The sequence below is a fragment of the Leptonychotes weddellii genome, chromosome 1 (assembly GCF_054177405.1).
Source record: "Leptonychotes weddellii isolate Sample4059 chromosome 1, ASM5417740v2, whole genome shotgun sequence".
Lineage (NCBI taxonomy): Eukaryota > Metazoa > Chordata > Mammalia > Carnivora > Phocidae > Leptonychotes > Leptonychotes weddellii.
In genome coordinates, this window is record NC_138369.1 from 139,135,998 (window position 1) to 139,147,694 (window position 11,697).

The 11,697-nt window shown below is 45.7% G+C and overlaps 1 protein-coding gene across 1 annotated transcript in view; it reads right to left on the reverse strand.

The window, feature by feature from the left end:
- Positions 1-1,678: 1,678 nt before the first annotated feature.
- TIGIT (T cell immunoreceptor with Ig and ITIM domains) overlaps positions 1,679-11,697 on the reverse strand; it is a 14,611-nt gene continuing 4,592 nt past the window's right edge. Inside the window, exon 4 of the mRNA XM_081796751.1 lies at positions 1,679-3,997. Within this exon, the coding sequence (XP_081652877.1) occupies positions 3,764-3,997 (234 nt within the window). The 3' untranslated portion in view covers positions 1,679-3,763. The remainder of the gene's footprint in view (positions 3,998-11,697) is intronic.

The following is an 11,697-nucleotide window of genomic DNA, read 5'->3' on the forward strand; positions in this document are numbered from 1 at the left end:
AGGAGGTTAAGTGACTTATCCGATGTCATAAAAATAAATAGCAGCACTTAGCACTTAACCAAGTATCCTCTCCGTCCACAACACATCCTAGCTACTTCTCTTTTGATCTCTGCAAAATCAATTAGACTTTTAGCACCAGAGGAAGTATTCTTCACATGGAGTCAGAATGACTGTAGTCCAGGGCAAATCCTCTTGCATAACACCTACAAGTTGCAAACCTTTTGACAACCATGACCTTGTTTACATGAACTGGATCCTTTAGCTACCTCAGATACCTTTTGGGAAGAGTCTGAAATAAACAAATTCACAGCCTGCTTTTGGCCTCATGCTTTGTTTTGATCAAAGGAAGAACACAGGAAAAAAAAAAAAAAGGAAAGACACGGGAAAATAGAAGAGGACTTCCACGTTTATTCCTGGTGGTAGCCCTTACAAATGCACAGCATCTGTAGACCCATCCAATGGCTTGTAAACATACCTCTTCTTCTGTGTTTTCTCCATATGCAAGGGAATAATTGTCTAATAATTGTCATGTCATTATTTACATTTAAGTTAATTGAAACGAATTGAAATGAAATTTAAAATTCAGTTCCTTAGTCACAGTAGCCCCATTTCAAATGCTCAATAGCCACATGTGACTAGTGGCTGCCATATTGAATAGCACAAATACAAAACATTTCTATCATCACAGAAAGTTCTACTGGATAGTTTTGTCCTAGACTCTACCCTCTGCAAAAAAAAAAAAAATTCCATCAAACATCAAAGTACCTAATTCTGCTTTCCTGAAAGTCCAGGCTCTTGTACACATTAGACTCGTCTGGGCCTCTTGGCAGGTGTACCTTGGAGTGGATGTAGAAGTGTACTAGTTACAGCCATGAAGCAGGACTGGGAAGAACCAGAAGATGGAACGAAAGTCACACCCCACAGCTGGCAGCCACAGTCATGCTGCTGAGTCCCTCCTCTTTGTGGGTACAGTGTGCCCACCAGAATGCTGCCATGTGTATGCAGCAGGCATAGCCACCCTGCTGTCCAGCTCAGCACTGATGGAATCTGTATGAACCTGAATGCATGATGATGCATCTCCAAGGGCTCGCAGGTGAGAAGGAACAAGTCGTGAAATAAAATTGCACAGGAAAACCCTGTCTACTCATGAAGATCATCTATCTCAAGGCTCCATGACTCAGAATTTCTCATATTTGTTCAGGGTAATTCTCTGGATTAGAGATCAGACCCTATATGCTCAGGCTTAGAATGTGGAGCAATAAAGGGTGGGGAATCAGTACATTTATTCCTCTCCAAGCTCTCATTCATTAATTCATTTATTCTCCCCTTCTCCTATCATGAAATCCAAGAGGGGATCCAAGAGAGTTTAGGATCACTCCCTGTGTGCACTTAATAATCTCCCACCTCCATCTCCCCTGTAATCCTTTCCTATGTGTTTTTCAAAAGACACAGTAAGAGAGAAAAGCCTTCTCAAACCCTATTTTGAATCAGAGAAAAAGAGAAAGACCACCAGTCAGAGATAGACACCCCCCTACCCCCGGTGCCAGCTTGGCTTGGGTTTAGGGTCTAATGATGCATGGTCCAAGAAAAATGTAATGGGAGCCACATATGCAATTTTAGATTTTTTCCAGTAGCCATATTAAGAAAGTAAAAAGAAATTAATTTTAATAACATTTTATTGAACCCAATATATCCCAAATAACATCATTTCAACATGTAATCAATATTTTTAAATTATTAACGTGATAGTTTATATTCTTATTATTCACAATAAACCTTCACAATCTGGAGTGTAGCACCCTACATCTTAATTCAGACTAACCACATCTCACACACTAGACGGCTACCCATGGAGAATGGCTGGACAGGACGTGTCTCCAGGAACCTGGCTTTTAGGGGACTGTCTCTTCTGGTTTTCCATGGAAAAGCCAGTTTGGTGAATTCCACTTTAAAATTTATTTTCTGTCTAATTCAATCTCATTTTAGTAACCTGATCCATTTACCACATCTGTGGGTCCTTCTGTACTTTTATCACCATCCAAATGGTATTTGTAGATATTTCCTATTACTATAATCATGTTAAATAACACTGTAACTCTCAGTCTAGCCTTGACCCAATAGACATCTCCTCCCAATCAAACTGCCACTCCCTTTTTGTCATTATATTTTAGTTCATCTCCAATCCATGAATTGTATTCTACTCGCAAGCAGTTTGCACTAGTTCTGCAAGAAGAGCGTGGTGAACTGCTGTGGTCCCTAACAGCACTTTACACGCGTCCATCTGTCTTCCAAAGGACTTAGCTCTTGGGACAGATTTCAGCTCATCGCTCCTAACCACATACCTATTTGGTAGAGAAGTGAGAAAAATAAAAATCAAAATCCAAGGAGTAGGAGTTGAAATGTCTTCTTGCTCAGCCTGCCTAATTCTTAGGGAGCAGAGCAGTGCTTGATTCCAGCCATTGGCAAACGACAGCCTTGCTTCACATTCTCACTCAGCTCCTCTGCCCGGGAAAGAAAACCTGTCACCTGTGAGCCCAGCCTCCCTCCTCACTCCTATAGGAGAGGTGGTGGTGGGATAAAGACCTGAATGCCAGTTAAATGGAAACCAGCGCTTAGATGCCACCCAAACCCCAGCACGAAGAGCTCAGGGGATGGATTTAAGGGTTCAGAGCAGCTAAGGAGAGGGCATTCATCTTTAAACACTTGATCACCCTCTTCCCCGCCCCCCACCCCCGGAAAAGTCCCTATTTTAAAATCCAGGTATTCCTTTTGGTGGGACACAGATTCTTTCCTCACGGGCTCAATGGTGGATTGATAGAGAAAAGGTGGGTCCTGGCCAGGGGCTAGGATGCCGCTCCCACGGCAGATGCCACACTCCCGCGCACGTCCCCAGCGGGCATCTGGAGGGCCTCGGGTCCCCTGCAGCCAGCCATCCCTGGACTCCGAGCACACCCAACAGAAGGAGAATTGAATTATCTGCCCGAGGAATAAAATCCGAAGGCCTGCTGGCTCCCTTGGTGCCGGGATCTTCCATGTGGGAATTTCAGCAGTTTTGGTTAGTTTCCCAGCCCTCCCTAGACAAAATCCTTGCTCCCTCCGTCCTCCCAGGCCACTTCACCCCAGACAAGCCTATCCTGACTACCTCAGCCTGCACCAGCATCTCTTCCCAAAGGCCTAGGTCTCGTATCCCTGTCTTCTTACTACCTTTAATGGAAATGTCATTACCCCACTTAAGTGTAAGGTCTAAAAGGGCTCAGATCCGAAAGCACGATTTAGTCATGCTCAAATCTCCCCCGTGGAAGCCGGTACCATGCCTTGTTCATAAAATGCCTTGAACGTGTGAATGTTGATGAAAATGACCGTGAGAAATGAGATGAGTCATACCATCATCATCATCGTCGTCATCATCATCATCATCATCCACAAAACTCTGCCCGTGCCCAGACCACCAAAGCCCCGCCCAGTGCTACGAAGGGGAAGGCATTTCTCGGAGCCCCAGGGTCTGCTCAAATGCTAGATTCAAAACCAAGTCATTTTTTTCTAACTGTGCATTCAGAATCAAGAAACAAGCTGCTCCCTCTGGGTCTGCCACAATGGAAGGGAAGGGGAGAGGCAGAGGAAATACGGCGAAGATAATGACCCTTATTCACTCAACTGAACATACACACGCATGCACACACGGCGGTGACAAAGACTGCAGAGCCTTATACATCCACCTGTAACCGCAGACACAGGAGTGTCTCCCAGATGATGCCTTGGGCAGCTAACCCATCTCAGCCGGGAAGCTGAAGCTTCCAAGGCTCCTGTAGCTCAGGACATTGAAGTAGTCATGTGGCTCGGCATAGTCCTCTCCCCACTGCTCTGTGTAGAAGCCCACGGGCGCCGTCTCTGCCTGCCTGCCACTTCCAGCTGATGACAGAGCTCGGGCGTTCCATTCCTCCTGTTCGCGTGCCAGCATCCTGAGGCCACTTTCCGCACAATGGACTCTGCAAGATTTCTTCTAAAAACAAACAAACTACTAAGTGAGGATGTGGGGATGTTATTCAGAAGTTACTGCCCAACAATATACATGGTTACAATGATCTCTCTCTCTCTTCCTTTCTTACACACACACACACACACACACACACGCAAGGTTGTGTTCTTACCAACACCAGTTCCCTAACCCTTAATTGCTCAACCTCATCACAGCTAGATTTCAGGACTAAGCACCCCAGTGAACCTACACTTGCATGTGGAGCGATTTGGTCACACTCACCTTTCCAGCTGCATTCCCTGCAGTGCTTCTCCACCCAGCACCCCAACTTCTGGTATAGGGCCTGGGTGCCAGAGAGGTACCATTTACTGTGAAGCTGCTGTGAGCACGCACTGGCTAGCTCCTTTATGTAATCTCAGCAACAACCGTATTGAAGTTTCCACTTTTGAATGAGCTAATAGGCACCGACAGGTGAAGCCACTTGCCCTGGACCCAGTTCTGACATGGGGCAGGCCAGGCTCTTTCTCCTCAGCCAGACTGCCTCTCATCTTACAGGCTCCTGAATGCCATGCACTGTTCCCCGCCTCCCCTATTCTGTATGTGCTACTCCCACTGTCCATTCCTTGTAGTTCCCCAAAAAGTTGTTTCCTCTTTCCTTCAGACTCAGCTGCATAGCACATTGTCCAAGAAGCCTTCTCTGACCCTTCTGGGAGAGCGACATTCTCCCTGGATCCTAGAATATGTTCCTGGACGTTCTCTGTTGTAACATTCAACGCTGTCCAGAACTTAATATTACCCCTCTCTCCTCTTCAGGCCCCAAACTATGAGCTCCCTGAGGGAAGGATCTCTGCGTGTTCCTCTTTATAACCTCACAGCCCAAAAGAGACATACAGTATATGTCTTAGGACTGAAATGTGTGTGTACTCACACATGTGTGCACACACACACACATGCACATGCACACATTCTTCCTCAGCCCCATACCTCAAAGAACAGGAATTTTCCAAACCCAAGTAGGGACGCATGGTCAGATATCTGTGATTGCTCTTATGGGAAAATAGGACAGATAGCAAAATCTGTTTGGGAAAATAAAGGGTATGGAGTCAGCCATTACCCCCCTAGGAGAGCATCGCAGGTGAAGGTTGTGCTAAGCCAAGGGAATCAAAGACCTATAGGCACAAGCAGGATGGCCAAAGAAATGCCAAATGACACCCAATGCAAAGGTGACACCCTCTCGGTCTTACTGGAGACTGCTCTAAACATGTCACTTACCCCCACCATAGGTCCGGAGGACAGAATCCCAAAAAGCCACACACAGGCCTGGAGAATCACAACAAACACAAACCAAATCTCATTCTTCCCACCCTCTGTGGCTTCCTGGGTTAGGAAACAGCATCATCACTGGCTAGTGTCCAGCTCAGCAGTGCACGAATATAGGCTAACAGGACGGGTGGGCGGGCTGCATGGATGTACATCATGAACAAATATCAAAACTTAGGGCTGGCGCCACCCTGCAGGCTGAGGAACTGGGCCCAGAGAGAGGCCATGGTCTCAAAAGCACACACACAGGAGTCAGGTGGTCTGTCCCCACTCACTGTTTTGTTCATTCCTTTTCAATAGCGACGGCTGCTCCCTTCCCATAGGTATGGAGGAAAAGCATGGTCCTCATGGATCATGCTGATGCTGGACTTAAAAAAAGTGCTACATCCCTTGATGTGACCCAATCCATTTAAACTATATAAATATCCAATTCCTTCTCAAAGAACTGATTGTGACCTTTGGTGCTGGTATTTTCTTGCTGCCATTCTTAGATGGGCCACCCTTGCCCTGGGATCTTAAAACCATTTTGGCTTCCAAGGTGTTCTGGGAAATGTAAACATGTCTGAGATGGGTCTCTCAGCTGTTCAATCTTCATTTCATCCCACATAGGGGACTCTGTGATTGTCAGTATAAAACACAAGCCTGGGGCTGATGTTGTCCTAAAGGAGCTACAGAGATTGCAGCTGGGCCCTAGGAGGACAAACGTTGCCCCCTGGGAGAATATGAGGGGGAAGGACAGTTGGCTGTCATTGACATGGAGCTGGACACACCCATCTCTCCTTTCCCTCACAGAAGGTCCCCCAGGGGAACTGCTTAACAAACAATATCCATTCATTTAGTTGTAATCAATCCATGCAGTATCAACATTTTTGAGTACCAAGTATTATGAAGTGCTTCAGTAAATAAAATTTATGATAATTACAAGAACTTCATAACCAATACTTATTACTGCATGCCAGGAAAAATGCCAAGTGCCTCACATGAATTATTTGAGTTGAGTTTCCCCACGACCCTGTGAATGCAGCACCATAATTATTCGCATTTTACAGATCCTACCACAGCAACTCAAGTGGTAGAGCCAGGACCCAAAGCTAGGTCTGTCTGATTCCCAAGTCCATGCTCCTAAATAATGCAATCAACAGGCTCTCCAAGTCTGTGGGGAATGCTGTCAGCACCCTGCTCGATCCTCCCTACCTGACCAGTGCTCCCATTCCCCAGACGCTGGGACTATGGGCTGTGGGTGGCTCACAGCTGCCCCTCCCCCAGAGAATTGCTCTTGGGCCCTCTCTGGTGAGCAGCCAGTGGTCAGTGATGACTGAGGTGAGTGTTCAAAAACCCAGCTCCCTGCCTCAAGGTACAACGAACTGCTGCCAAGTCTCCAGCTGAGACCACATCAAGCTGAGCTTTCTTCCATCAGCCCTATCCTGCTTCCCTCACTATGCTTCACCTGAGAGTCCATCCCAATAAACTACTCTCACCAGAATTCACATGTCAGGCTCTATTTCTGGGGACCTGATCTAACACAGTTGCTCCTGGCAGGGGCCCTAGAAACAGACACAGGATGGGACTGTGGAGAGGAATCCCTCCCCAGCTGGATGGGAATCCGAACCCCACCACTGGTTGTGAGATGGGTTGGGACACAGATGGAAGGGGATTCTGAGCTGGTGCCACATCTCTGACATTTGAGAAGTCTGGGAAAAGAGTAATTATTAGAACTGTGGTACTGAGTAGCTTTTACTCACTCCCTGCCCGCCACCCCCCCACCCCCCGCCCGATGCACTGAGGAGAAAACATGACAGGCTCAGATCTATCAGCACTTGGCAGCATTTCAAGAAACACCCATCTCCAGCACCGAAGACCAGGCACAGGACCTAACTGTAAGAGAGAGACAACTTCCAAACAGGCTGGATTCTAAGCTTGGGCTAGTCTCCTGTGTCTAGAAAAGGAGGGATCTCTATGACCTGGGAGGAGGCTCCCTGGCTATAAGCACTGGAGAGCCACCTGTTTCTCTCGTATCATCTGGAGCGGCAAAAATGGCCCACTTCCCCTTGATGGAAGTTAGGGCCCTGTTCAGACCTGTCTCCACCTCCCCTATAGGCCATCAGCCCCATATTTAGGGCAAGACCACAGCCTGCACTAGCTGAGGGAATGCTGAGGGAGGAGAGAGATTGTGCCTAAAGGACATGGTTAACACGTCCTGGCAACAATGGGAGAACGTGTCTGGGAGTGAATCCTGAGAGTGATAGTCTGGGCCGGGCAAGTAGAATATGAGACTGGACAAGGGGTAACTTGTCAATATGGGGACCCATCTCGTGACTTACCATGGAACACCCTCACTGGGGCCCCAGAAGAGAAGGCTGATACACTGCTGTCAAGAGAGATGCTAACACTGCTTTGGTAAATTATGCAAGAAAAAACCAAAATGCTCAGAAAAGTGGGGCTGCTATAATGGTTGTATGTGAAATCATAAGGAACATATATATATATATACATATTGGTCTCTGTCCTCTGTTTCTATTAATGTTTGGTCTTTAACCCTGGTTCCTGACACAATGCTCCTTAAACCCTTATAATTTCCTGAATGATGGGAATGTCTTACCCAGGGCTCCTAAATCTCTTGGAATCTCCTGGTGATAGGAGTCTTTTGTTCCAGTGAGGTAATGTGGGTGGGCTCCTGGATGGAGGCTGGTGACCAGAAAGACCAAGCCATGATTCGAAACTTGGAACTTTCAGCCTCATCCCACCTCCATTCTCCAGAGAGAGGAGAGGGGCTGGAAAATGAGTTCATAATCAATCATGCTTACATGATGAAGTCTCCAGAAACATCCCGCAAGTATTGGGTCCAAAGAGCTTCCAGATTGCTGAAAACATCCATATGCCAGGAGAGTAACACACCCCAACTCTCCAGGGACCAGAAGCCCTGTGCTTGAGACCCTTCTTGACCTCATCCTACATATCTCCTTCATCTGGCTATTCATCTGTATCCTTTACCATCTTCTGTATTATGTAATGAGCCAGTAAATGTAAGTAAGTGTTCCTCTGAGTTCTGTGAGCTGTCAGCAACTTATCAAGTCCAAGGAGGGGGTTGTAGGAACTTCAGTGTATAGCTGGTTAGTCAGAAGTACAGGTGATAATCTGGGACTTGCAGCTGGTGTCTGAAGGGAGGGCAGTCTTGTAGGACTGAGCCCTTAATTTGTGGGTTCTGATGTTAATTCCAAGCAGATAGTGTCAGCACTGAATTGATTGTAGGACACCCAGATGGTGTAGAAGAATTGGTCAGTGTGGGAATAAACCCACCCATCTGGTGTTTAGAAGTGTTCTGTGCAGTGTTAAGAGTAGAGAAGAGGAAAAAAACAGAGTTTTCCCCAATATAACCTACTAAATCAGGGACTGGCAAACTAAGGCCCATGGCTCAAATCTGGCCCACCACAGATTTTTGTACTGCCCGGGAGCTAAAAATGATTTTTATATTTTTAAGTGGTTGAAAACAAATTCAAAAGAAGAATAATATTTCATGACACATGAAAATTATATGAAATTCAAATTTCAGTGTTTATAAATAAAAGTGTGTTGGAACACAGCCATACTCGTCCATTTGCATCTTGTCTCTGGTGCTTTCATACTACAGTGGCAGAGTTGAATTGTTGCAACAGAGACCGCATAGCCCACAAAGCCTCAAAGATTTACTACCTGGTCCTTTACAGAGAAACTTGGCCAATCCCTGTACTACATAATTTTGAAAATCCTATAGCTGATTATAGTTCTAGGAAAGATCCAGAGGACACTCTTTCACAAAGGTGGAAAGGAATGTGCTAGTGAAGAGAGCACCAGCATCATTAGGAGGCTTAGTGGCATCTCTCCTCTGCATGCTGGGGCTGAATGCTTTTATAGAACTGGATCCCTGGTAGCAACACAGATGAGGAGACCCCAAAATAATGTAGGGGCAGATGGCGGAGCTTAAGAAACAAAGTGGATGTAATTACTGCAATGGCAGCCAGGGAAGCCTGACCCACAGGGATATGAAGATGGCTAATAAAGCAGTGTTCCAAAAAGAAATATAGATGGACAGCCAACAGAGGCATTACTTATAGACACAATCAAGAGATCAAGAATACATGAGAGAAGGCTGAGGCCAGCACCCCCTGCAAAGTCAAGATCTCTTGCCCAGTTTCTGGGTCTGTGAGCAGCACTGGGGTGGATACCATCTCTGTTCACCCCTCAACTGCACTCTCCATCCAGCCTTCTGTTTCCTTCCATCCGATTGTTTCCTGAGGAGACTGAACTATAGGTACTACATCAGGGGGCTCCCTTGCCCTCGGGCTTGAGTTTGAGTTTGGCCAATGCAGAGCAACAGGAGGGGAATGGAGGGAAGAAGAGTACATTCTCTCTGCCAGCGGTGGCCTTGGACTGGCTGTAGCCTTCCCTCAGAGATTACAGTTCTTCTCAAGGTGGTCCCCTGCACAAATCTCTCTCTTTCCAGGTTCTAGTAATCCCCCTCTCCTTTCCCCTAAAGATGAGGGGTGACACCAACACGCTGCTACACGTCCCCTAAAGGTTTCCTTATGTATTGCCCAGTTCTTTGTAAATGTCTCTTTTAAACTGTCCTTAACCTACCCACCTTGAGAGCACTATGCGTTCCCTGCCATATCTAATTATATTACTGTGCAGTTGCTGAAAATCAAAGAGAAAGAAAATTTTTAAAGAACCATAAGAAAAAGCCATATCTGCAAAGGAGCAAAAATAAGATTCACATAATTTCTCAACAGAAATATAAGAAGCCAGAGACGATGGAAAAATGTTCTCCATGTGCTGAAAGAAAACACTTGCCAACATAGAAGTGTAGACCCAGCAAAACAGATACATCACTTTCAAGTTAAGGAAAAATAAAGATATTTTCAGACAAACAAAAACCAGGATAATTCATCACCTGCACAAAAGGAAATACTAAATAATATTCTTCAGACAGAAGGAAAGTGATCCTACTTACAAGATAGGAAATGCAGGAAGAAGTGGAGAGCAACAGAAAGGATAAATCTAAGTGAATACTGACTCTCAATACTAATTTCTTTCAGGGTTTAAAAGAAATTTAAAACTAAAATACATGGGGATAATAGCAATAAGTTGGGAAGGAAGGTAAAAAATGTTAATGTGTCCTAAGATTCTTGCATAATCCAAGAAATGATAAAAGCACTAATTTATACTAGACTTTAATAAGTCAGGGGTCTCTTTTGTAATCTCCAGTGTAACCACTATAAGAATAGCCAAAAATGCCTCATTACCAAAGAGATCTTTTTTATAATAATAAGTACTTAATTCAAAAGACAGCAAGAAAGAATAGGGAAAAAACAGGCAGAACAAATATGAAGAAAATAAGGTGGTGGCTACAAACCCACTTATTTCAGTGATAACAGCAGCATGTACACGGTCCAGAGGAAGCAAAGTCAGGGACGAAGAGTTGGGTTGTTAATTGAGCGGAATGTGAGTTGGGGGGAAAGTGAATCGGTAACTAGGGAGGAGGGTCTAGTCTGAGGTGGAAAATAACATTGGCAATCCCAATCTTGCCTTCCCCAAAATGTTTGGTGACTGGAATTAAAGTGACCTGGGATGTCTTAAAAAGTCCAAAAGGGCAGACAAAACAAGTGGTGGAAATTCTTTTGCTAATCAGTAGCTACCATTTAACAGCACAAGCACGTTAATATTTTTTTCATTGTTTACAAAGCTTTCACATGCGACGTGCCGCCTGTTCATCGCAACTCTGTGATAGAGAGCAAGCAGAATCACTGGCATCCCCGCTTTCTATCTGAGGAAATGGAGGCCAGGGAGATTCAATGTCTTCCCTGTAATCACACTCAGTGCTGACCTTAGAAACTACATCATCCACTTGCCCATCTAGCACGCTTTCAGCTGCGTGACCTCTTAAGCCAGAGGGACAGAGGATTTACAGCCTACTGATCTTGCCATGTACCTTTTAGTCCTAAATTTGGGGAGTGTTTATTTCTCATCCTACGGAAGTGCTGGGTAGCCCAGCAATACAGAAAGGTTATTAAAATCAAATAAGCTCACATGCACAACTCCCTAGCACAGAGTGGATGCCCCAGATGCATCAAACTCACAATAGACAAATCAAATTCTCCAGGGAGTGGCTTCGGGGGCAGGCAGGAGCTGGGAACTGTAGGTGACAGCAAGATGGGAAGCACACAGGTCCAGGCTTTCTGGGCGGGGTTCCCAGCCCAGAAAGGGGACAGAAGAGGAGCGTAAACAACTTGACCGAAAGGCAGAGCAAGGACCATCGAAAAGCATGAAGAACAGAGGGCGAGACCACATCTTGGTCTTTCTCTGGATAGGACAGGGACATGAAAGGATGGCACGGGGTGGGGGGGGACGTGAAAGGATGGCACGGC